This window comes from Hemitrygon akajei, chromosome 22, assembly GCF_048418815.1.
Source record: "Hemitrygon akajei chromosome 22, sHemAka1.3, whole genome shotgun sequence".
Classification (NCBI taxonomy): domain Eukaryota; kingdom Metazoa; phylum Chordata; class Chondrichthyes; order Myliobatiformes; family Dasyatidae; genus Hemitrygon; species Hemitrygon akajei.
This window is the reverse complement of record NC_133145.1, coordinates 9,679,167-9,707,071: the sequence shown is the minus strand read 5'-3', so window position 1 is coordinate 9,707,071 and position 27,905 is coordinate 9,679,167. Positions and strand designations below refer to the sequence as shown.

Below are 27,905 nucleotides of genomic sequence, written 5' to 3'. Positions count from 1 at the left end.
TACAATATATACTTATTTTTTATTTTGTTTTATTTTATTTGGAGATACAGTGTGCAACAGCCCCATCTGATCCAGCGATGTATGCCACCCAGCAACCCAACTTTTTAACACTGACCTAATCACAGGAAAAATTAAATTGACCAATTAGCCTACTAACTTCTATGCCTTTGGACTGTGGGAGGAAACCAGAACACCCACATGGTCACAGGGAGAATGCAGAGTACAAATTCCTTACAGAATGCGCCAGAATAGAACTCTCAACTCTGATGCTCCAAGATGTATTAGTGTCGCACTAACTGCTGTGCTACTGTGGCGCCCTGGAAGAAACACCTTACACTTGTTTATATTCTAATCTCCTGTTAACCCATATGCTGCTCATCATGCTGTTAGCTGATTCACTGGCTGATTTCTGAAACTTTCACTGAATTAGAAAATAGATCTATTTATTATCCAGGAATACAAATCCAATACAACATGGGGTGGAATGTGGGGTGCTTACAACCATTAAACAGTCTGGCATTGCATTATCCACTCCTGCAGGCACGCTGTAGGAGCTCATGGATTACACAGGCTCACACCTACTGCTAAAGCCTTCACAAACAAAGCAGGTGGAATGTCCATTCTGTAGTGCTATCACTTGATGCTCTACTACTGATTCAACCAAGACAGTACATCACCGGGATGTAGGTGCTGATTTGCCAGTAGATTCACAGGCACTGGCAGTCTTCTAATACCACAGCCAGCAGGTCATATGATAATTTAATCAGGATTCCATCAGGGGTAGAACAGGAACAGAGATTAGGGGAGGTGGAAACCTTATAAATCTTCCTCTTACTGCTCCTGCATCATTTTGCAACCTGGACATCAAAGCTACGACTTCCCGAGCCATGCACTTTGATGCCCTGGTGACTCTTGCTGGGGAAGAAGTCCGTGATAGTCACTGTAGTAAAAGATGCTCTTTCTTATAGCCCTATTGACATCACTTGACTTTCCTCATCTAGAGCAGTGTGCAGGGCCTTGTGATGAATAGATATTAAAATACAGGGCACACAGAACCTAATTTGCACCCCTGCATTTCCTCCAGCCATATTTAAACCTTTTGGTTTAGAAGGAATATTCTCTTGAAAAAGCATCGCTGAACTTTTAAAATTATCAGTTCTCAATGTTAAGTCTTCAGTCCTCGTTACTCAACAAGGACTACTGGATTTTCTCTTGCACTCCTTCCAGCCGCTGTTTTGTTTCACTATACCTCTCCTCCTTCACCTGATTCATTTGTTCAAGAAGCCACTTTTTCCTGCAGTCATCCACTACCAACCAAAGTGTCACTTCCTGGAAGACTTCACTGACTGAAACCTATAAATAAAAAAGAAAGATACTTGTTGGAACCCACACAACACAGTGTAAGTGGCACAGAAAAGTGTCACTCAGTGCCAATCATTCAAAACAGCTTCATTAATTGCTGTGTTAATGGAGGATTTCCTGTCAAACAACAAAGTCCTGTCAGACTTTAATAACAAAGTTTAATAACAAACTTTAATAACAAAGTTTCACTAAATTGTTCTCTATGCAGTTCTGAAAGGAAACATTGAATTTCTGGACTCTAAAGCGTGGGTTAGATACAGTGTAATGTACTGCTACATGATCAGTGGGATTCGTTACAGGCTGAATTAGAGGATCCATCATATCGCTAAGTCCAAATCAAATTAGGTGGTGGTGGAGTTGATGTATAATGTCTGATGCTTTGATCTAAGGCAACAATAATTAGGCACTGTTTCTGGTCTTGATCTCTACCCTGTGGGTAGAGAATGCCTTCTAGAGGCCTTCTGGCTCACCCCATTTTTCGAACTTTCGCTTAACGACAGCTCACTGTTACGAAAGACCTACATTAGTACCTGTTTTCGCTAACCAAAGAGGATTTTCGCTTTTACAAAAAAGACGCCTGCTTTATATGTGTGTTTACCCCGCGAAAGGCTACCATGACTGTGAAGCCTTGTGCAGGCACTTGTGTGCACATGCGTGTACGTGCTGATTTTTTTTCTCCCTTGCTGTCTTCTCCTGAAACTACACCGTACATACAATATTTCTACTTTATATAGGCTGTATATTTATCATATCATTCCAGCTTTTGCTATATGTTCATGTTATTTGGTATGATTTGGTAGGTTATATTCTGGGTCTGGGAAGGCTCAAAAATTTTTCCCATATAAATTAATGGTAATTGCTTCTTTGCTTTACGACATTTTGGCTTACAAATGATTTCATAGGAACGCTCTACCTTCGGATAGCGGAGGAAACCTGTAATGACAATTTCATCTGCCTTCATATGTTCCTGTCCCTCCATCCACAGCCTGTCTTAATCCCTCAATGTTGTTATTGTATCTGCTTCCACCACCTTCCTTGGCAGCACATTTCATGCAGTTACCAATTCATGTAAAACTAGACAATCACATTACAGCACAATAGAGGCCATTAAATAGAATAGTACAGGTCCTTCGGCTTACGATGTTGTGTCAACCTTTTAACCTATTCTAAGATCAATCTAACCCTTCTCTGCTACATAAACCTCCATTTTTCTATCATCCATATGCCCATCTAAGAATTTCTTAAATGCACCTATAATATCTAACTCTACCACCACCCTGGCAGGGTGTTCCACATACCCACCACTCTCTGTGTTAAGAACAACTTTGACATCCCTCGTATACTTTCCTCCAATCACCTTAATAATATGTCCCCTTGTATTAATCATTTCTGCCCTGCAAAAACTGTCTCTGGCTATCCACTCAATCTATGCCTCCTACTATCTTGTACACCTCTATCAAGTCACCTCTCTTTTCCTCCAAAGAGAAGAGCCCTACCTTCAAAAGGAAAACCTTCTGGTCAGCTAAATCTCCTCTACACCCTCTCTAAGGCTTCAACATCCTTCCTATAATGAGGTAGACACATAGAAAACCTACAGCACAATACAGCCCCATCAGTCCACAATGCTGTGCCGAACATGTACCTACTTACTTAGAAGTTACCTAGCTGCTCTGTTTTTCTAAACTCCAGCTAGCCATCCAGGAGTGTCTTAAAAGACCCTATTGTATCCGCCTCTACATCCACTGCCGGCAGCCCATTCCACGCACCCACCATTCTCTGTGTAAAAAACTTACCTCTGACATCTCCTCTGTACCAACACGTACAAACAAGCTGGAGGAACTCAGCAGGTCAGGCCGCATCAGTGGAAACAAGCAGTCAACGTTTCCGGCTGAGACCCTTCGTCAGGACTGCTCGTTTCCACGGATGCTGCCCAACCTGCTGAGTTCCTCCAGCTTGTTTGTACATGTTGATTTGACCACAGCATCTGCAGTGTACTTTGTGTTATCTCCTCTGTACCTACTTCCAAGCATCTTAAAACTGTGCCCTCTCATGCAAGCCATTTCATCCCTGGGAAACAGCCTCTGACTATCCACATGATCAAAGCTTCTCATCATCTTATACACCCCTATCAGGTCACCTCTCATCCTCCGCTGCTCCAAGGAGAAAAGGCTGAATTCACTCAACCTATTCTCATAAGGCATGCTCCCCAATCCAGGCAACATCCTTGTAAATCTCCTCTGCACCCTTTCTATAGTTTCCACAGCCTTCCTGTAGCGAGGTGACCAGAACTGAGCACAATATTCCAAGTGGGGCCTAACCAGGGTCCTATATAGCTGTAACATTACCTCTTGGTTCTTGAACTCAATCCCACGGTTGATGAAGGCCAATGCACCGTATGCTTTCTTAATCACAGAGTCAACCAGTGCAGCAGCTTTTGAGTATTCTATGGACTCAGACTCCAAGATCCCTCTGATTCTCCACACTGCCAAGAGTCTTACCATTCAGCCATCATATTTGAACTACCAAAATGACCCACCTCACACTTATCTGGGTTGAACTCTATCTGCCACTTCTCAGCCAGTTTTGCATCCTATCAATGTCCTGCTGTAACCTCTGACAGCCCTTCACACTATCCACAACACCTCCAACCTTTGTGTCATCAGCAAATTTACTAACCCATCCTTCCACTTCCTCATCCAGGTCATTTATAAAGATCACAAAGAGAAGGGGTCCCAGAATAGATCCCTGAGGCACACCACTGGTCACCGACCTCCATGCAGAATATGACTCGTCTACAACCACTCTTTGCCTTCTGTGAGCAAGCCAATTCTGGGTCCACAAAGCTATGTCCCTTTGGATCCCATGCCTCCTTACTTTCTCAATAAGCCTTGCATGGGGTACCTATCAAATGCCTTGCTGAAATCCATATACACTACATCTACTGCTCTTCCTTCATCAATGTGTTTAGTCACATCCTCAAAAAATTCAATCAGGCTCATAAGGCACGACATGCCATTTACAAAGCAATGCTGACTATTCCTAATCATTTTATGCCTCTCCAAATGTTCATAAGTCCTGCCTCTCAGGTTTTTTTCCATCAACTTATCAACACCTGAAGTAAGATTCGCTGGTCTATAATTTCCTGGGCTATCTTTACTCCCTTTCTTGAATAAGGGAACAACATTCACAACCCTCCAATCCCCTGGAACCTGTCCCGTCCCCATTGATGATGCAAAGATCATTACCAGAGACTCAACAATCTCCTCCCTCACCTCCCACAGTAGCCCCGGTGATTTAGCCAACTTGATGCTTTCTAAAAGTTCCAACACATCCTCTTTCTTAATCTCAATCTTTTCATTCAGCTGTAAGTCATCCCTACAATTGCCAAGATCCTTTCCCATAGTGAATAGTGAAGCAAAGTATTCATTATGTATCTCTGCTGTCTCCTCCGGTTCCATACACACTTTTCCACTGTCACACTTGATTGGTCCTATTCTCTCATGTCCTATCCTTTTGCCCTTCACATACTTGTAGAATGCCTTGGGGTTTTCCTTAATCCTGCAAGCCAAGGCCTTCGCATGGCCCCTTCTGGCTCTCCTAATTTCATTCTTAAACTCCTTCCTGTTGGTCTCATAATCTCCTAGTCAAGAAGAAAAGAAGAGCTTATGAAAGGTTAAAAAAACTAGGTAATGATAGAGATCTCGAAGATTGTAAGGCTAGCAGGAAGCAGCTTAAGAAAGAAATTAGGAGAGCCAGAAGGAGCCATGAGAAGGCCTTGGATTAAGGAAGGCCTGGATTAAGGAAAACTCCAAGGTATTCTACAAGTATGTGAAGAGCAATAGGATAAGACGTGGGAGAATGGGACCAATCAAGTGTGACAGTGGAAAAGTGCGTATGGAACCAGAGGAGATAGCAGAGGTGCTTAACAAGTACTTTGCTTCAGTATTCACTACGGAAAAGGATCTTGGCAATAGTAGGGATGACTTACAGCAGATGGAAAACTATAGAAAGGGTGAAAAGGAGATTTACAAGGATGTTGCCTGGACTGGGGAGCATACCTTATGAGAGTAGGTTGAGTGAACTCGGCCTTTTTTCCTTGGAGTGACGGAGGATGAGAGGTGACCTGATAGAGGTGTATAAGATGATGAGAAGCATTGATCATGTCGATAGTCAGAGGCTTTTTCCCAGGCTGAAATGGCTAGCACGAGAGGGCACAGTTTTAAGGTGCTTGGAAGTTGGTATAAGGAGATGTCAAGGGTAGGTGTTTTACGCGGAGAGTGGTGACTGCGTGCAAAGGGCTGCCAGTGACAGTGGATGAGGTGGACACGATGGGGTCTTTTAAGCGCGTGGACGTCAGTGAGTTAAACCGGCACGAAGTTTAAAAGGAAATAGCTTTACAGGGTGGGTGCCAGAGTAGAGGGAGATGGAGTAGGTGGGCTTTGGTTCAACAGGGATTCGGCAATAATGGGTCGAAGCAAGGCAGGTTACCCTTGAAGAATTGAAGCCGGAAGTATGTCCAGATTGAACTTCAGCTGCCACTTTTCACCCAGCTCTGCATCCTGTCAATGCCCTGTTGCAACCTACACCAACCCTCTACATTATGTACTCACCTTGCAAATCTCCTTTAAGTTTTCCTTCTCTCACCTTAAATCTATGTCTGCTAGCATTTGACATTCACACTCTGAGAATAAGACACTGACACTCTATCTATGTCTCTTATAATTTTATAAACTCAATCAGGTGACTCCTCAGCCTCTGATGCTTCAGAGAAAATGATCCAAATTTATCTAACTTCTCTTAAAAAGCTGGTACTCTCTTATTCAGGTAACACCCTGGTAAATTTAGTAAGTATTTAGAGATACAGCACAATAACAGGCCATTTTGGCTCAATAAGCCCACTACACCCATGTGACCAATTAACCTACTGACCTGTACACCTTTGGATGTGGGAGGTGTGACGAGATCTTAAGGTTTAATCAATATGGACTGTTCCTTTAAAAAGAGAGAGAGTGTGTGTGTATGATGTTTCAGAGAGAGAGCACTGAACAGCCCGGGAGTTGCCATGGTTACAGCAGGCCGGAGCTACATGATGAGCAGCTGGTGTTCAGCATGTTTGGATAGATACAAGGTCAACTGGCTTTCCAGACAGACACACAGGAGACACTGATGAAATAGACACTGGATGCCCACGAAAGGGTGGGTTTTGCTCGCAGTATGGAAATGGGGTGATCGGTGGGAAGCTAGCAGTGTGTTTAACCCTTGCCTGGGTTGATAGCTTTACCACGTGAAGACAGTCCCTTTTGTGCGGTCACGGTCGGTGACTTCAACAGAACTTCAGAGGATGACGTAGAAGAATCAACAGCATTGGATTACTTGGGAAACAAATCACCTCTCTCCTCAATCTACTCAACTCAGTATCACGAACTAAACTGACATCATTTTCTATACCATCGTAAGACTGTATCATTTACTACCTGAGCTTGAAGTTTAGGGTTTTATATTTACACACTTACATATGCATAAACTCTGCTAACCTGTTTGACTTATCTGGTTTTATTACTATATTACGTAGACATTAATAAATAGTGTTTTGTTTATAACAAAACCAGACTCCAGGTGTGTTCCATTTCTGCTGGTCCTTTTAACCTGTTATGGGGTACGTAACAGAGAAAACAGGAGCACTCGGAGGAAACACCTTATAGACAGTACAGAAATGAACCGAGTCGCTGGCACTGTAATAGCATTACAGACAGTATGTTAACAAACCGGGTCACTGGCACTGTAATAGCATTACAGACAGTATGTTAACAAACCGGGTCACTGGCACTGTAATAGCATTACAGACAGTATGGAAACGAACCGGGTTGCTGGCACTATAGTAGCATTATGGACAGTATGGAAACGAACCGGGTCGCTGGCAATTTAATAGCATTATGAACAGTATGGAAACAAACCGGGTCACTGGCACTATAATAGCATTATGGACAGTATGGAAACAAACCGGGTCGCTGGCACTATAATAGCATTATGGACAGTATGGAAACAAACCGGGTCGCTGGCACTATAGTAGCATTATGAACAGAATGGAAACGAACCGGGTCGCTGGCACTATAATAGCATTATGGACAGTATGGAAACAAACCGGGTCACTGGCTCTATAATAGCACTATGGACAGTATGGAAACGAACCGGGTCACTGGCACTATAATAGCATTATGGACAGTATGGAAACAAACCGGGTCACTGGCACTATAATAGCACTATGGACAGTATGGAAACGAACCGGGTCACTGGCACTATAATAGCATTATGGACAGTATGGAAACAAACCGGGTCACTGGCACTATAATAGCACTATGGACAGTATGGAAACGAACCGGGTCACTGGCACTATAATAGCATTATGGACAGTATGGAAACAAACCGGGTCGCTGGCACTATAATAGCACTATGGACAGTATGGAAATGAACCGGGTCACTGGCACTATAATAGCACTATGGACAGTATGGAAACGAACCGGGTCACTGGCACTATAATAGCATTATGGACAGTATGGAAACGAACCGGGTCACTGGCACTGTAATAGCATTATGAACGGTATGGAAACAAACCTGGTCACTGGCAATGTAATAGCATTATGGACAGTATGGAAACAAACCGGGTCGCTGGCACTATAATAGCATTATGGACAGTATGGAAACAAACCGGGTCACTGGCACTATAATAGCATTATGGACAGTATGGAAATGAACCGGGTCACTGGCAATGTAATAGCATTATGGACAGTATGGAAACGAACCGGGTCACTGGCAATGTAATAGCATTATGGACAGTATGGAAACGAACCGGGTCACTGGCAATGTAATAGCATTATGGACAGTATGGAAACGAACCGGGTCACTGGCACTATAATAGCATTATGGACAGTATGGAAACGAACCGGGTCACAGGCACTATAATAGCATTATGGACATTATGGAAACGAACCGGGTCACTGGCAATGTAATAGCATTATGAACAGTATGGAAACGAACCGGGTCACTGGCAATGTAATAGCATTATGAACAGTATGGAAATGAACCGGGTCACTGGCACTATAATAGCACTATGGACAGTATGGAAACGAACCGGGTCACTGGCACTATAATAGCATTATGGACAGTATGGAAACGAACCGGGTCACTGGCACTATAATAGCATTATGGACAGTATGGAAACGAACCGGGTCACTGGCACTGTAATAGCATTATGAACGGTATGGAAACAAACCTGGTCACTGGCAATGTAATAGCACTATGGACAGTATGGAAACAAACCGGGTCACTGGCAATGTAATAGCACTATGGACAGTATGGAAACAAACCGGGTCACTGGCAATGTAATAGAATTATGAACAGTATGGAAATGAACTAGGTCACTGGCAATGTAATAGCATTATGGACAGTATGGAAACGAACCGGTTCACTGGCAATGTAATAGAATTATGAACAGTATGGAAATGAACTAGGTCACTGGCAATGTAATAGCATTATGGACAGTATGGAAACGAACCGGTTCACTGGCAATGTAATAGAATTATGAACAGTATGGAAACTAACCGGGTCACTGGCAATGTAATAGCATTATGGACAGTATGGAAACGAACTGGGTCACTGGCAATGTCATAGCAGAATGCCACCACACTACCATGCCCACTTTCCAAAGTCACGATATTCCTTCTGTAATCAAGTAACTAGAACTGCACACAATACTCCAAATGTGGCCTTATCAAAAATTTAAACAGTTGCAATGATTTCCTAAATTTTATACTCAGTGAGTGCCCTGACCAATGAAAACAAATATTCCATATGCCTTCTTTACCACCCTATCCATTTGTTTTTAATGCATAAATTAACCCTATTTGCCAAGGACATTTCATGGACTCTTTGACCCTCCTCTTTCTTTTCATGTTTCTTCCTACTTTCTTTATATTCAACACCCTGTCCAATTTCAGCTTCCAAAACCTTATGTGTTTCCTTTATCTTTCTGACCAAATTTATAACATCTTTCACCATCTCAGGTTTCCTCACCTTGCCATCCGTCTCTTTCTTCCACAAGGGAATATGATGGTCTTGAGCTCTGACCAACTGGCCTTAAAATAGCTCCCATATTAGATGTGGACTTCCTCAATATAGCTGTTCCTACCCAAATTCCCCAGCTCCTGCCTAATACTGTTGTAATTCATTTTCCCTTAACTTAGCTTTTTCCGCTTAGCTCAGACTTACCCTTTCCCTTAGCTATCTCAAAACTTGTGGGTGTTATGATCTAATAACCTGTCAATGCTCATCCACAAGACTCACCACATAAAATGGTCTATTGCCAAGATAAGTGTGCTGAGCCAGGGCAAGTGTGGGGTTCTTGTCTATATTTCAGGAAAGGTTTATGCTTTGCCAGGAAACATAATGAGTTGGAAAACTCCATGTTATAGTGATTTATGCAACTGAACTGAAATGTTAGAGAGCTATTTGGCATTGAATATTTTTACACAGATCCTACTGGAGAAAGGAGAATGTGTACCCCATCACATGGACTTTTGGTGTGCTGTGATACCACAGGAAATGTCTAGTACCTTTTCAAAGTGCATGTTCTGAAACATGGCAATGCTGATTATATTTTCCAGATTGATTTTGGCTTGGAATTTTCTTATCCCCAGTTTGGTCACACCTGGAAAGGAAGTAAAAGTAATTCTATGTCAAATTCAAGTTCAATTATTGTGAATTTAGCTAAACAGAAACAGCTTTCCTCCAGGGCCAAGGTACAACAGCAAAGGTACACAGCACTTAACATAAAAAGCACACATGGGTGCAATTTCAGAAAAAAAGTCACAAAGAAAAATATATAGCCCAAGTTTGTGAGTCATTGGTGCAGAGAATTAGATGGTTGCAAAGGGTTCATTAAGGGTTGCCTGGATTGGGGAGCATGCCTTATGAGAATAGGTTGAGTGAACTCGGCCTGTTCTCCTTGGAGTGGCTGAGGATGAGAGGTGACCTGATAGAGGTGTATAAGATGATGAGAGGCATTGATCATGTGGATAGTCAGAGGCTTTTTCCCAGGACTGAAATGGCTAGCATGAGAAGGCACAGTTTTAAGGTGCTTGGAAGTAGGTACAGAGGAGATGTTGGGGCAAGTTTTTACGCAGAGGGTGGTGAGTGCATGGAATGGGCTGCTGGTGACGGTGGTGGAGGCGGATACGATAGGGTCTTTTAAGAGACTCCTGGATAGGTGGAGCTGAAAGGATTGAAAGTATACCTGTTGGCTTATTACAACAGTTGACTTAAAGTGTGCTGCAGTGACACACAGGGCATGCAGGGTTACCATTAATAGCTACTAAAGAGAAGAAAAAGCTTTGCAATGAATGCATTTTCCAGCTTATCAAAAGATAATTCCTCTTGCCATCTATTGTTCTGAGGATACAGATTTCTTGCTAAGAACATCTCAGAGTTTACCAACCTCTTCACTATTTCACCAATTTATCAGTCTTATCTTCCAACATTTATATTTACTTCCACTGAAAAACAGTTCATTTATTTTTAAAGTAGTAGCAGGATCAGGTATTTTGTCTGGGCACAAAACTGCTGAGTTCAATTTCTTACCATAATACATCATCATCAGTGTCACTTCTTTGCCAAAGCCTTTTCCTCTGAAATTAGGTTCTAAAATAGAAAAACATAGTGCAGTGGATCACTGGGTCATCAGTTAATCAGCACAGCTGCTTGTTTGGAATGCTCCTACAGAACAAAAACGAATCAGGAGAACAGCCAGGATTCCCTACATTTATTTGGGTCACTGTGCCATTTAATTGGAACAGACTTGCCGAACAGTTTCTAACTAGCGTCAATTGCATACAAATTTGAGGCTGTTAGACATTACACTATGCTTAGAGTGAACAGTTTTTAAATAGCGTCGGTTGTGTGTGTTTTCTGTTCAAAAAGCAGTGATTTTTGTCACTTATGGTTGGTGAGAAATAGGACAATTCAGAGCTGTTTTGCTTGCTGTAGTTTCAAGCATTCAGGCTCAGAGATGCCAGAAATGGCTGGGAATGAAAACGAAGTAATTACACTACTATGAAGAATTTGAAGTTATCGACAATCTTTTTGAATGTTCAATGAAAATAAAGATTTGGAGGATGCAATCATGAAAAGCATTGTATGAAGGCAGTCCATTATCTGGTGACTTTGTTTATTTACAGTCAATCAAAAGAACATGCCAGTGTATTCTGGATTAATTCCTCCATCAATAACTATTAGGAAATAATACAGTTTTATAGCACTGTATCAGTATTGGTAGTGTTCTAATTTATTCTGTATTTCATTTGTTACTCAGTAAAACAGTACTTTGTCTTTTTTATACCTTTTTAACTATTTCCATGAAACTTTGACTAGTAGGGACAGCTGCTTAATTGGAGCAAAATGTATTGGTCCTGATGTGTCCCAAATAACCAGAATCACAATGTGTAACACAAAGAATATAGTACACTGTTTCAAATGCCATGTTTAAAACACAGTATACCAAGAAAACTAATATATGTGACACAGACTGTAAAGCACAAACTTCAAACTGCCACATTTCTCTCAGGGCAACCGAAGTGCAAATGAACATGACAAGAACTGTACCCAGGAAAGTTTCAAATACATTATCCTATTGCCACTTAGTCCACTAGCTGCTCTCCTGATACAGCCCTCTGCACTCTCCTCCCACCCCAAGCCTAGCCTCACCCCAAGGAAGAGACCATCCAGAATCGTTTGCTGCAGATCATGTGGACACTATTAAGGCTGAATTCAGAAAGAGATGTTTGAATATGATGTAAGCTAGTTTGCTACTGTCTGTTTGAGAATGATTCAGCATGATTTAGTTAGTTACTCTGTACTTTATAAAGCTAGTCTGCACTCCCTAAAAAAGATGCTTGATGGCTGAAGGTAGATGTTCCTTTGACCATTGTTCTACAACTGGATTTGACCATGGAAACAAAGAAGAACATTGACTCCATTTCTCAAACTGCTTTGAAGAACTTCAAAAGGGGAGTAGGAAGAAATATGCAGCATTTTGAGATGTCAAGATTACTGGATGCAATTTCAAATCTTATAGACTGTCATATCAGATACGCATACATCTGCCAACAATCTCTACCAATTAAGACTTATCCAACATTTATAAACTCCCGAGTGAGGATTCAGCTTATCCTCACACAACAGCTTCTTTTCTTCTAAGAAAACACTTCTAACTATTCAACCTTATTAATCACATCATCAAAAGTTATTGGCAGATTCATTGACACCCTTTTCCCTTGCAGTAAAGATGGAACTCTCATGGACGACAATTAAATTAATTGAAATGGATTAGCTGTCAGAGGTTCTACTCACTATCGGCTAATTGTTAATTATTGTGAATGAAACTGCAGTGTTGAAAAGTAATAACAGTAACTGCTGTCTCATTTTCTCATGGTCAATGCATGAAGTAAAATTAATTTAATCTTCTCTCACTCTCTCAAGTGTAAACTTTGTTTTATTCTCTTTCCTCTTGAGTACCTTATTTGGCATGCAAATCACCTTCTCTAATTTATATTTCCTCAGCCCATCCATCTGGTTGGTTAAAGAAAATAACTCAAAGAATTGCCAGCCTTCCTCTAATTTTCAGCTCCCACTTTCAGCAACGTTCAGTACATAATGGAGACAACGTGAAGTGGAAATATCAGTAAAATCAATAGTCACAGTAGATTATGTACAAATTTTATTATTCCCTATTTTACTGAAACCTTAGTGGCATTGCTTTAACTGATAGCCAACCTGCAATCATGATTTCAATTTCTGCCATGGTGGGATCTTCAGGATCCGTTAGGAACAGATTCACATCTCCCACCATACAGTCTTCTTCTGTGTATAAACCACTCATCCACCTCAACTTGTCTAATACTATGAAGGTACATTCTGTTAGAAACAAATGAAGAACGTTAGTTCAGATACCTCAGATATAGCCGTAACCATATTACATTGTTCATTCAGGCTTATAAAATTAGTTTACTGTACCAGATTGGAGATAAATTTATATTAAAGTGAAGCAATAAGTGCTTGAAGAGCAGACTTAAAATCAGTAAGTACTGAATTGCACAAAATAGGCAGCAGGTATTAACCTATGTGCAACCCTTTCACCATAAGCTTGTAATGAGTTAGCTATTACTGTGAGTACAAACTAACAGCAACATAACTACCATGCATGTGGAATAACAATGAAAGGGCCATTTCCAATAAATAAACCGGCCTAGAACGGATATAATTTGGGTAACCACAAAACATAAAAGTTAGATTTTTTTCTTCTAAGGGAAACTAAGACAATTACCTGGTGGGAAAGCTGCTGGAAAAGATTCTTAGAGATAGGATCTATGGGCATTTAGAGAATCATGGTCTGATCAGGGACAGTCAGCATGGCTTTGTGAAGGGTAGATTGTGTCTAACAAGCTTGATAGAGTTCTTTGAGGAGGTGACCAGGCATATAGATGAGGGTAGTGCAGTGGATGTGATCTACATGGATTTTAGTAAGGCTTTTGACAAGGTTCCACGTGGCAGGCTTATTCAGAAAGTCAGAAGGCATGGGATCCAGGGAAGTTTGGCCAGATGGATTCAGAATTGGCTTGCCTGCAGAAAGCAGAGGGTCGTGGTGGAGGGAGTACATTCAGATTGGAGGGTTGTGACTAGTGGTGTTCTGAGACCTCTACTTTTCGTGATTTTTATTAACGACCTGGACGTGGGGTAGAAGGGTGGGTTGGCAAGTTTGCAGATGACACAAAGGTTGGTGGTGTTGTAGATAGTGTAGAGGATTGTCAAAGATTGCAGAGAGAGACATTGATAGGATGCAGAAGTGGGCTGAGAAGTGGCAGATGGAGTTCAACCCAGAGAAGTGTGAGGTGGTACACTTTGGAAGGACAAACTCCAAGGCAAAGTACACAGTAAGTGGCAGGATACTTGGTAGTGTGGAGGAGCAGAGGGATCTGGGTGTACATGTCCACAGATCCCTGAAAGTTGCCTCACAGTTAAGAAAGCTTATGGGTTGTTAGCTTTCGAGGGATAGAGTTTAAGAGTCACGAGGTAATGATGCAGCTCTATAAAACTCTGCTTAGGCCACACTTGGAATACTGTGTCCAGTTCTGGTCGCCTCACTATAGGAAGGATGTGGAAGCATTGGAAAGGGTACAGAGGAGATTTACCAGGATGCTGCCTAGTTTAGAGAGTATGCACAATGATCAGAGATTAAGGGAGCTAGGGCTTTACCCTCTGGAGAGAAGGAGGATAAGGAGACATGATAGAGGTATACAAGATATTAAGAGGAATAGATAAGATTGGACAGCCAGCGCCTCTTCCCCAGGGCACCAGTGCTCAATACAAGAGGACATGGCTTTAAGGTAAGGGGAGGGAAGTTCAAGGGGGATATTAGAGGAAGGTTTTTTACTCAGGAGAGTGGTTGGTGCGTGGAATGCACTGCCTGAGTCAGTGGTGGAGGCAGATGCACTAGTGAAATTTAAGAGACTACTAGACAGGTATTTGGAGGAATTTAAGGTGGGGGGGGCTATATGGGAGGCAGTGTTTGAGGGTCAGCACAACATTGTGGACCAAAGGGCATGTACTGTGCTGTATTATTCTATGTTCTATGTACCTGTATGAATCCCAATAGACACTGATGCAAATTTACTGAAAAACACAGGCCAGGCAGCATCTATGGAAAAAAACACAGTCGACATTTTGGGCTAAAACCCTTTTGCAGGACAGGAGGAAAAAAGCTGAGGAGTAGATTTGAAACGTGGGGGAAGGAAGATAGAAACACCAGGTGATAGGTGAAACTTAGGGGGTGGGGAGGGATGAAGCAAAGAGCTGGGAAGTTGATTGGTGAAAGGGACAGAAGGCAATGGAAGAAAGAAAAGGAGGCGGGGGAGGAGCACCAGAGGGAGGCGATGGGCGGGCAAGGAGATAACATGAGAGTGAAAAGGTGTAGGATATGATGAAGGTGAAGGATATATAGGAAATGGTGAAGAGGGAGCAGGCATTACTGGAAGTTTGAGAAATCAATGTTCGTGCCATCAGGTTGGAGACTACCCAAACGGAACATAAGGTGTTGTTCCTCCAACCTAAGTGTTGCCTTATCACAACAGAGGAGGAGGCCGTGGATGGACATATCGGAATGGGAGTGGGAAGTGGAATTAAAATAGGTGGCCACTGGGAATCCCACTTGTTCTGGCAGACGCAGTGTAGATGCTTGACGAAGTGATATACAAGAAGTCATACCGGGAGGACCGAACACAGTATATGACCCAACAGATCCACAGGGGATCTCAACTGGAAGGACTGTTTGGGGCCCTGAATGGCAGTGAGGAATGAGGTGTAGGGGCAAGTGCTTGCAAGGATAAGTGCCAGGAAGGAGATCAGTGAGGAAGGATGAATGGACAAGGGAGTCTCGTAGGGAGCGATCCCTGCAGAAAGCAGGAAGTTGGGGGGACGAGGGGAAGATGTGTCTGGTGGTGGGATCCAGTTAGAGGTGGTAGAAGTTTTGGAGAATTACATGCCGGATGCGGAAGCTAGCGGGGTGAGCACAAGAGGAACCCTATCCTAGTAGGGTGGTGGGAGGATGGGGATAAGAGCAGATGTGCGTGAAATGGAAGAGTTGTAGTTGAGGGCAGCATTGATGGTGGAGGAAAGGAAGTCTCTTTGAAAAAGGAGGACATCTCCTTCGATCTAGAATGAAAGGCCTCATCCTCAGAGCAGATGCGGTGGAGACAGAGGAATTGAGAGAAGGCGATGGCGTTTTTACAAGTAGCAGGGTGGAACAAGGCATAGTCCAGGTAGCTGTGAGACTCTGTTTTTTTTATAGACATCAGTGGATAAGCTGTCTCCGGAGATTGAGACAGTAAGATTGAGAAAGGAAAGTGGACCAGGTGAATGGACCAGGCAGGGTGGAAGTTGGAGGCAAAGTGGATTAAACTGACGAGTTCAGCACAGGTACAGGAAACAGCACCAATGCAATTGTTGATGTAGCATAGGAAAAGTGTGAGAGGGTCACCAGTGCAGGCTTGGAACATAAGACTGTTCCACATAGCCAACAAGCACACAGGCGTAGCTGTAACCTATGGCTACCCTTTTTGTTTGAAGGAAGTGGGAGGGGCCAAAGGAGAAATATTTTAGAGTGAGGACAAGTTCTGCTAGGTGGAGGAGAGTGGTGGTGGAAGGGAACTGGTTGGGTCTGGTGTCCAGAAAGAAGCGGAGAGCTTTGAGGCCTTCCTCGTGTGGGATGGATATGGAAAGGGACTGGACATCCATAGTGAAAATAAGATGATGCGGGCCAGGTAACTTGAAATCATTGAAAAAAATCAAGAGTGTGTGAGGTGTCATGGATGTAGGTGGGAAGGGACTGAACCAGGAGGGATAAAACAGAGTTGAGGTATGCAGATATGAGTTCAGTGGGGCAGGAACAAGCTGAAATGGGTAGGAGGTAGAAACGGAGGTGTGGGGTGCGGGAACTATAAGGTTGGTGGCGGTGGATGAAAGATCCCCAGATTCAAACCTCCCAGTTCTTTGCTTTATCCCTCCCCCGCCAAGATTCACCTATCACCAGGTGTTTCTCTCTCCCTTCTCCCCACCTTTCAAATCTACTCGTCAGCTTTTTTTCTCCAGTCCCACTGAAGGGTTTTGGCCCAAAATGTCGACTGTGTTTTTTTTTCCATTAATGCTGCCTGGCCTGTTGAGTTCTTCCAGCATTTTGTGTGTGTTGCTCTGATTTCCAGCATCTGCAGATTTTCTCTTGTTCATGCATACTTACTGTTCGTCAGGAAGCAATAATTTAGCTCAGACCTGTACAAATTTAAGATTGAAATTGTATTAACTTAATATTTCAAAAGGACCCATCACTTATATATCAGTCTATATCATGCACATAGTCGTTGGAGCTCATTGTTGCATAATCAATCCAGTTTTCTTCACTTTGTTTTCGCTGTGCTGTTCTGTGCTGAAAAAAAAAACACCCAGTCCAAATAAGAAACAAAATACCTATGCAACAAGGAAAAAGGCATGGGACTTTCTCCAGTGTCGTGTGCTAGTTGGCTAACTGAAAGGTCTGCACATTCTCTATGAGACCATAGTCGTCACTTTGGTATTTGTCTATCCAAATTTGGCTCTGTAAGCGTTTTACCATGTTCCTTCACTATGTTCATTCTCCATGCCTTCCCTCTGCCTTTCTCCTGCACTTTCTCTCAAAAAAAATTGGCTACCTATTCTTTTCCTGGGCATCAAATTGGCCAAATTGTTAACAAGACAAATCCTCTTGGCTAATTACAAGAAGACTAACCTGAACTTTTAATTTAACAGCAAAAATGAAATTCTCGATTGTATAATATAATTTGAAAACATAGAAAAAACTACAGCACAATACAGGCCCTTCGGCTCGCAAAGCTGTGCCGAACAGGACGTTACCTGAGAAATTACCTAGGGTTACCCATAGCCCTCTATTTTTCTGAGCTCCAGGTACTTATCCAGGAGTCTCTTAAAAGACCCTATCGTATCCGCCTCCACCACCATCACTAGCAGCCCATTCCACGCACTCACCACTCTCTGCGTAAAAAACTTACCTACTTCCAAGCACCTTAAAACTCTGGTCCTAGCCATTTCAGCCCTGGGAAAAAGCCTCTGACTATCCACACAATCAATGCCTCCCATCATCTTATACACCTCTATCAAGTCACCTCTCATCCTCCATTGCTCCAAGGAGAAAAGGCCAAGTTCACTCAACCTATTCTCATAAGGCATGCTCCCCAATCCAGGCAACATCCCTGTAAATCTCCTCTGCACCCTTTATATGGCTTCCAGATCCTCTCTGTAGTGAGGTGACCAGAACTGAGCACAGTGCTACAAGTGAAGTCTGACCAGGCTGCAACATATATAGCTCATGATATAGCTGCAACATTACCTCTCAGCTCCTAAACTCAATCCCAATGCACCGTATGCTTTCTTAACCTGCGCAGCAGCCTTGAGTGTCCTATGGACTCAGACCCCAAGATCCCTCTGGTCCTCCACACTGCCAAGAGTCTTACCATTAATACTATATTCTGTCATCATATTTGACCTACCAAAATGAACCACCTCACACTTATATGAGGTGAACTCCATCTGCCACTTCTCAGCCGATTTTTGCACCCTATCACTGTCCTGCTGTAACCTCTGACAGCACTCCACACTACCCACAACACCTCCAACCTTTGTGCCATCAGAAAATTTATGAACCCATTGCTCTACTTCTTCATCCAGGTCTTTTATAAAAATCACTAAGAGTAAGGGTCCCAGAACAAATCCCTGAGGTACACCACTGGAGACTGACCTCCATGCAGAACATGACCCATGTACAACCACTCTTTGCCTTCTGTGGGAAAGCCAGTTCTGGATCCACAAAGCAATGTCCCCTTGGATCCCATGCCTCCTTACTTTCTCAATAAGCCTTGCATGGGTACCTAATCAAATTCCTTGCTGAAATCCATATAAGCTACACCTACTGCTCTACCATCATCAATGTGTTTAGTCACATCCTCAAAAAATTCAATCAGGCCCCTAAGGTATAACCTGCCTTTGTCAAAGCCATGCTGACTATTCCTAATCATATTATGCCTCTCGAGATGTTTATAAAACCTGCCTCTCAGGGTCTTTTCCATCAACTTACCAACCACTGAAGTAAGACTCACTGGTCTATAATTTCCTGGGCTATCTCTACTCCCTTTCTCAAACAATGGAAAAACATCTGCAACTCTGCAATCCTCTGGAACCTCTCCCGTCCCCATTGATGATACAAAGATCATCATCAGAGGCTCTGCAATTTCCTCCATCGCCTCTCACAGTAGCCTGGGTACATCTCGTCTGGTCCCGATGACTCATCCAAATTGACATTTTCCTAAAGCTCCTGCACATTCTCTTTCTTAACGTCTACATGCTCAAGCTTTTCAGTCCTCTGTAAGTCATCCCTACAATTGCCAAGATCCTTTTCTGTTGTGAATACTGAAGCAAAGTACACATTAAGTACCTCTGCTATCTCCTCTAGTCCCATACACACTTTTCCACTGTCACACTTGATTGATCCTATTCTCTCACGTCTTATCCTCTTGCTCTTCACATTCTTGTAGAATGCCTTTGGGTTTTCCTTAATCTTGTCAGCCAAGGCCTTCTCATGGCCCTTTCTGGCTCTCCGAATTACTTTTTTGAGCTCCTTCCTGCTAACCATAATTGCTAGCTCTCTATCATTACCTAGGTTTTTGTGTCTTTTGTGAGCTCTTCTTTTCTTCTTGACTAGATTTACAAGAGCCACAGTTCTTGTACCCTACCATCCTTTCCGTCTCATTGGAATGTACCTTTGCAGAACTCCACACAAATATCCCCTGAACATTTGCCACATTTCTTCCGTATTTTTCCTTGAGAACATCTGTTTCCAATTTATGCTTCCAAGTTCCTGCCTGATAGCCTCATATTTCCCCTTACTCCAATTAAACACTAGCCCGTCTAACTAGCCTGTTTCTATCCCTCTCCAATGCTATGGTAAAGGAGATAGAGTCATGATCACTATCTCCAAAATGCTCTCCCACTGAGAGATCTGACACCTGAGCAGGTTCATTTCCCAATACCAGATCAAGTACAGCCTCTTCTCTTGTCAGCTTATCTACATATTGTGTCAAGAAACCTTCCTGAACACACTTAACAAACTCCATCCCATCTAAATCCCTCACTTTAGGGAAATGCCAATCAATATTTGGGAAATTAAAATCTCCCACCACAACAACCCTGTTATTCTTACACCTTTCTAGAATCTGTCTCCGTATCTGCTCTTCAATGTCCCTGTTACTATTGGGTGGTCTATAAAAAACACCCAGTAGAGTTATTGACCCCTTTCTGTTCCTAACTTCCACTCACAGAGACTACCTAGACAATACCTCCATGTCTTCCTCCTTTTCTATGGCCATGACACTATCTCTGATTAACAGTGCCAAGCCCCCACATCTTTTGCCTCCCTCCCTGTCCTTTTTATATAGATTTGCATTTTGAAGAAATCTGCAGAAAATAAAATGCCCAGGAGCATAACTGTAGTAATAAAATAAAGCGTGGTCTTAAACTGGGGTTGGCCAGTCGGTGATATAGTGGCATCTGCACCGGACTTCGAGGTGAGTGGTCCCGGTTTTTGAATCCAGCCAGCTCCTTGCATGCTTTCCATTCATGCTGGGTTGGGCATCCAGCTAGCAACTTGGCTTTGTAAAAACAGACAAAAATGCTAAAGGAATGGCAAAGCTGCCACCCGAGGCACTACATGCACGGAAAAGAAAAACCCAAGCAACAATTAAACCAGAGTCTTACATATGCATTTGCACTTCACTCTATGAAAACTGCAAATTTCTAGGTAAGACCTAATGCAGGTGGTAGCCCACGGTTAACATGATGAAAATAGGTGGAAACAATATTTGACACAAATGATTGATATATTTCTTAAAATACATATTTTACCCTGGGTCATTTCATCTGCACTGACCAATTAAGGACGGCTTGTGCATTGAATTATAGACCTGGCTCTCATCTCTGCAGCCAAAATTCTAATCAACCCCAAAGTGATGTATGGGACTTCCTTAGGGTATCTATCAAACTCTTCACTTAAAAACTGATCCAAGTTGGGACATGTAGCAATCAGGAAAACATCGCAATGAGAAAATACTGAATCTTCCTGGTTTGGGACAAAAAGAGCGTATTGTTTGAAACTGACCTGACGTGCCTAATACTTACCCTGGGCCAAACCATGTATAGCTGCTTTATTAATTCCACTTATGTAAAGTGCCACGCAAAAATCTAATAATTTCCCTTTGACATTCAAGGGACAAGCATTGAATGCATCACCATCTTGGAGGTCATCACTGACCAGATACGTTACCTGGTAAGGCAGGTGAATAACTTCTACAGCAGGCAAATCACTGACAGGATATCCTGAGGAAAGGGACCATCTGATTCCCCACAGCATTTTTATAATTACAAGCCCCAAGTCTGGAGCACAATGGAATATTCTCCACTTGACTGGATGAGTGCAGTTCCAATGATTCTCCAAAAGCTCCACATTAACCATGACAAAGCAGCTTGCATGACTAACATCCCAAGCACCACATTCTTAGACTCAGCCTGGTGGATTAGGACTTTAGATCCTTCATAGGATATTGACAGCACTTCCCAATCCCATGACATCTACTGCCTAGAAAGCTAGCTGCAGTGCATGCACAGTAACACCACTCCTTTCAACTTCTGTTAAAAGACTTATATTCCTTTATCATTGTTGGGTTAGAATGCTGCATCTACCTAAACTAGGAATGTAGGAAATAAGAGCAGGAGTAAGCCATTCAGCCTTCAAACCTGTTCAAATCATGGTTGATCGTCTAACTCAACTTATTCTCATGTCCCTCAATTCCCTTAACATCCAGAGAAATAAGAGTAACCACACAAGGATTGTAATGACTCAAGGAAGTGGCTCATAGAAATGTGGGCCTTGGCAGCAGCTATCATGTACAAGTATGGAGAAGTTTATGAAAGAGAAACATACCAGTTCTTCAGCATCATTACTCCTCAGACTGATGAACCAGAACAAATTTAGTAGTGTTCTGCACAAATATCAGTAAAATAAAAATCAAATGACTGAATGAAGCCAATCCAAGAAACCAACAAATTAGCAAATCCTTACTATCATCATCCTCCTGCCAGCTTCTCTGCATCTGATACTCCTGTTCCAGGGTAAGAGACTCTGAAGCTGTGAGTTTCAGTAACTCTTCTGATTTCATCCACTGGTGATATCTGCAACCAATTAAATGTACTGTAAATCATAAATAGAAAGCCATGTGTGTAATCAATTACAAATAACAGTGAAAAAATATTTGGTGCACTTGAATAAAACTCTCTCCTCCCAATCTACTATGTGCAATAATGCAATATGCAACAGGGAATCAGCAGCTTATTTAACAACTCTCCCCCAAAGTCATAGAAATACACAAGAGGAAAGTAAGACCAGACGAATTTGCCAGCACGCAATTTATACAATTAAAGTCAAGGTTATTGTCCAATTACAACTCTAACCAAGATTTAGCCAAATTTTCTGATATGAAGAGCTATTTTCCAAAGTCATGGTCACCAAGCATCTCTGCAGAAATTCTGAGTACTTGGTTCTAGCTGAAAAATTACACCAGTTTTTATTGCAGAGTTTGAAGATGAGAATATACAACACAAAAACCTGCACCAAAACCAACACAAAATGCAGCACCTGATACTGTTGCTGCTATTCCAAATTTGGGAAGAGTGGAAGGTGGAAGAGAGAGACAGTTGGACAAAGGGTCTTGCATCTCATTAAGTTTTGTGGTCTCTGCAAGCAAATAAAGAACCACATAACAGTCACTGAATGGAAGGAGTCTGTTTGGCCCGACAAGTCCATAATGGCCAAATTAAAACAACCCAGCTCATCCCACAATCTAAATGTCTGTGTGGCATGAATATTGATCATCTTTCATATGGCACAAAAAGCCTCACACTCTCATTTGAGTCCACAGCTTCCTACGATGTCAAAGTGGCATGCCATGCTAAAGATCTATTTGAGCAGATTAATGTGATGGGTCCTTCCATTGTACTTTGGGTTATCTATCATCTTCCATTTGAGGAGAAGGTGGCCACAATATCCACCATCTCCAAAAGGGGCCGAAGCCAGAAATCTCTGTTGCAAGATCAGTGATGAGTTATTTTACAGTTAATAGCACAGAGAATGTAACAAACCCTTGGTTCACTGCATCCGTGACAACTATCAGCCACCCATTTCTACACATATCCTACATTAAGCTACTTTTCGTTTATCTCCCATTCTCATCAAAATATCCCCAAATCTACCAGACCTCTATACATCAGGGGCAATTTACAATGGCCAAGTAACTTACCACGCTGCAAGTTTTTAGGATGTGTGAAGGAACTGGGGCACCTACAGTACCTTTGTTTTCAGCATTGGGCCTGATTCACAGTCCCTTCCAAATGGATGATGTCCAGGTGCTCAAACCAGACACTTTTGCCAGTATGGTTTTAAAAAGCTGTTGTGGTGGATTTGACAAGATGTGTCTTCATTTGTGCTATATCTCCAAGCTTACAATGAACAAATTGAATGTCTACCTTACATTCCAATTTTCAAGTCATTCAAAGATTCTTGAAAAAATTTTTCCCACAGAACAGTAATTCTAACAAACAACATGATTGAAATAGAAAACCATTTTAAATAATTAAATGGAATAAATTTGCACTTGCCTTGTGTGATAACTATACATCAGTCTGGTACTCACTGTGAATGGGCAGCTGACATCATAGCAGTTGCCACCTTAACTGTCAGATCCAATTAACAATATTTCAAATACAGGTACATGGATAGTAAAGATTTAGAGTGATAAGGCTCAAATACAGTCAAATGGGATTAGTCTGAATAGGCATCTTGGCTGGCATTGACTAGTTAGGCCAAAGGATCTGTTTCCATGGTGTACAACTTCATGAATTTCTTAATCTAGTCTGTCAAACTCTAGTTTTTCGATAAAATTTCTCCTCATCCTCCAAAACTCTTCAGAATACAGTCCCAAAGTCTATATGGAAAAGCCTCATACGGAAAACTCATTGTTCTTGTAACCAGTCTAGTGAGTCTCTGCAAGTTCCTTTGTTGAGGTGCACCTAAATGTCCTTGTCTAAATTAAACTGAACATTGATGTATTTCTTATGGTGGCTGCAGAACATGAGATAAACACTAATCTGCAGCTGAATAAACAGGGACCAATGTTACAATACAGAGTATTCTGTCAGTGCTCCTTCGGTATGTTCTGACACTTTCTTCACCAAGTTCACCCTTGTTTTCACAGTTATACTAGTATGCAGTAGGCCCAAGTAGAGGGTACCTAGTTATTTTAATCTTATGGGCAAGTAGCACTTCTGTGGAAGGAAACCTTAGGATTGTTCATATCATCCTTGTTGTTCAGGTGAAATAATCACAGGAAATCACCCAATAATTGTAAAAGCTGTCAGGTACCGAGTGAGGTGTCATGGCAAAGAACAACATCAATCTGAGTCAAGTCGAGTTCATGGTCGTGTGCATAAGTACAGTGAGGTACAGGTACAATGAAAAATTTGTTTACACCAGTATTACAAGCACATTGAGTCAGACAACAGACAGAACATAAATTGTTCAAGATAGTAAAAGAAGACTGTGCAAAACACAATTAGGAACAATATAGTGCAAGAAGTGGTTGTTGTGCTCCATGCTGAAGTAGGGTTAAGGCTGTGCAGGTTGGTTTAGGAATGACAACCATCAAACTTCTCAATGATTAACAGAGTATGAAATACCCTGGGATATTTGAACTCTAGGTAAGAACTGGAAAGAAGCAATTAGTGGAGTGCCTCAAGGATCATTCTTTGGTCTTCAGTCACGAAGCGTCACAGGAAAGCGATATCTATCATCAGGGACCCCCAACCCACCCCACCACCCAGGACCAAATTAGAATCAGGCTTAGTATCACTAGCGAATGTCATGAACTTTGTTGACTTGGCAGCAGCAGTATAAAAATAGAAAAAAACGGTGAATTATAGTAAATAGTAAAATAAGTTGTGCAAAAATAGAAATTTTTAAAATGTCAGTAGTGTTAAAAATGAGGTAGTGTTCACGGCTGCCACAAGAATTAGATACTCTTTCTCAGGACTCACACCACGAAGTTCAGGAACAGTTATTATCCCTCAACCATCAGGTTCACTTGCCCCATCATTAAAATGGCCCCACTACTTTCAAGGACTCTTCAACTCATGTTCTTGATATTTATTGCTTATTTATTATTATTATTATTATTATGTCTTTCTGTTAAAGAGGTCGAAGGTGATTAGGAAACTGAGGAAGAGGAATCGCAGCTTGGGGTATATCAGACGTGATCATACTGAATGACAGTGCCCTATTCCTGCTCGTGCTCCTGCTTTCTTGGGCTCTAACATAAGCCATGAGTGTGCACCGCCCTCACGACCCCGAGGGTCACAGTGAGCACGTACTAACCCCAATAATTGTGCAGATCACGACCCCCTAACCCTACCAGGCGAGAACGTGCACGCCTAAGGCCATGAACGCAAACTGACTCTGCAGGCCACGAGCACGCATTGACACCTAAGCGCGCGTTAATTGTCCCTTTCCCACCTGGGGACGTGCCGCGCGTTGTAGGGCACGAGCACGGCCAGCTGACCCCGCAGCACAACATCCTTGTTCAGCCGCATCCCGACGTCCGACGCCTCGCATTCGGCACTCGGCCCGGCACTGCGCACGCGCAACACTCCCGCCGGCGCGCACGCGCGCCACGCCGAGTAAAGCCCTTGGGTACGCATGCGCCGTCCTGATGACGGTCTGAGAGCGCGGTTTTATATGATATGCTTTTCTTTGGATTCTCCATTTGGAAATGAAAATGTGAGCAATACAAAGTGCTTTTCTTTACGTATCTCTTCAGGAATGATGCATATTAACCCTTGCAAATATACTTATCTCTCGCAAGGTTGCGGAAATAAAAGAACTAAGTATCAAGGAATTGGTGAGTTTAGATGAATCCCAGGGCACGACCTATATCCTCAAGCTTTAGGAGATGTTTTCGGACAACTTACAGATTCCTAGAGTCATACAAGACGGAAACAGTCCCTGCGAAGGCTGAGGAAAGTCCCATCTCCCACCTCCTCATCACATTGTACTGAGAGCATCCTGAGCAGCTGCATCACTGCCTGGTTCAGAAATTGCACCATCTCGGATCACAAGACCCTGCAGCGGATTGTGAGGTCAGCTGAGAAGATCATCGGGGTCTCTCTTCCCGCCATCACGGACATTTACACTACACGCTGCATCCGCAAAGCAAACAGCATTATGAAGGACCCCATGCACCCCTCATACAATCTCTTCTCCCTCCTGCCATCTGGGAAAAGACTCAGAAGCATTCAGGCTCTCATGACCAGACTATGTAACAGTTTCTTCCCACAAGCCATCAGACTCCTCAATACCCAGAGCCTAGACCAGGGGTGGGCAAACTTTTTGACTTGTGGGCCACAAAGGGTTCTAAAATTTGACAGGACCAGGAGCAGATGGACGGAGTGTTTTGGTAATACACCTCATAAGAGAAAATAAAATATCATGGGATATGTAGAAACATGTGCTTTAATTTCAATTGAAAATGAACAAATGCATTACAACAAAATATCTGTCTTTGAAGTCCCATGGTATTTAGCTATTTATTGAAATGACTTTTAAAACACTGAAAATTAAATGAATAAAATACAGCTTTTTTTAATAGTAACAGTTATTATTTTAAAGCACTGAAAATTCTGTTATCCTTCAAGATATTATCATCATCACTCTCCTCCTGACTGTCTTTATTTCAAAAACGGTAGGAGATGCAGGTCTACTTGTCCTGCTCCTTCTTATTCAATTGTCCCCTGTGCCAAAACTCAACAACGACCAGCACAAGGACAGAACAGTGACAGCGCGCCAGTATGCGGAGCGCGTTATTTGATCTGGAGCGCATTTTTTATTTTGAGAACGTACGTGCACCTGCGCACTACTCACGTCCATCACTTAACAGAAATGACATGTAACATGTAAGGCTTATTGAAAAAAGTATTTTCAAATGCATTTTTTACATAACACAACGAAGAAACTTACTTTTAATTTCAGTGGGAACAGTGTTGTTGGTCTCCCTTTTTAGCCAGCGCATCAAAGTCTGGATTTAGTTTTGTTGTGGCGAAAACGCCAGAATTGCGGGGAAAAAAACGTTAACAAGGTTTATTAATATAATTTCATCAAGTTCTGTGGGCTGGATTAAAAAGCTTAACGGGCCGCATATGGCCCCCGGGCCGTAGTTTGCCCATGCCTGGCCTAGACTGACACCAACTTACTGCGCCTATTGTCTTGTTTAATATTTATTGTAATGCCTGCACTGTTTGTGCACTTTATGCAGTCCTGGGTAGGTCTGTAGTCTAGTGTCGTTTTTTTTTTTGTCTATTTTTACGTAGTTCAGTGTAGTTTTTGTACTGTTTCATGTAGCAAGTTGTCTGGTTTTTAGTGTGTACTGTACCAGCAATAAAAATGACAATAAAAAGTGACTTGACTTGACTTCAGCCCTACTCGTACATGCTAGCCAAGATGCCTTGCCTTGCACCCTTAACTCAGACATCCCACCCTGCAAAAACTTATTCCCTCTCCCTCTCCCGCTATATTACATATAATTTGTGGGCATCAGGGAGCTGCTATCAATATGCAGGAGACTTCCAGGAGAGGTGGAATGTCTGCTTAACTCCTGGTGGAGTTGTCTGGGTGCCGTCATGACAAGCTTTGCACTAGTCTGTTCCATCTGTCACGGTTGTGTGCCAGAGCCTGGGACACTGCAAATGTTTTCCCTGTACATTCTTTAATGTCCGTCCATCTTTTCCTCTGTCTGCCTCTC

At 42.4% G+C, this 27,905-nt stretch overlaps 1 protein-coding gene across 2 annotated transcripts; it reads right to left on the bottom strand.

Annotated features, from left to right (window-relative positions):
• nat9 (N-acetyltransferase 9) lies at window positions 1–25,757 on the bottom strand. 2 transcript variants are annotated; one of them, XM_073026673.1, is made up of 7 exons: window positions 25,625–25,757; window positions 22,124–22,233; window positions 13,186–13,326; window positions 10,996–11,055; window positions 9,972–10,066; window positions 5,421–5,485; window positions 1–1,353 (listed from the first exon to the last, which is right to left on the bottom strand). In XM_073026673.1, the coding sequence occupies exons 1-7, from the start codon at window positions 25,699–25,701 to the stop codon at window positions 1,323–1,325; spliced, it is 579 nt and encodes a 192-aa protein (XP_072882774.1). In that variant the 5' UTR covers window positions 25,702–25,757; the 3' UTR covers window positions 1–1,322. The 2 variants fall into 2 exon arrangements, with proteins under 2 accessions (XP_072882774.1, XP_072882773.1); XM_073026672.1 differs by lacking the exon at window positions 5,421–5,485.
• Between the last annotated feature and the right edge of the window lie 2,148 nt (window positions 25,758–27,905).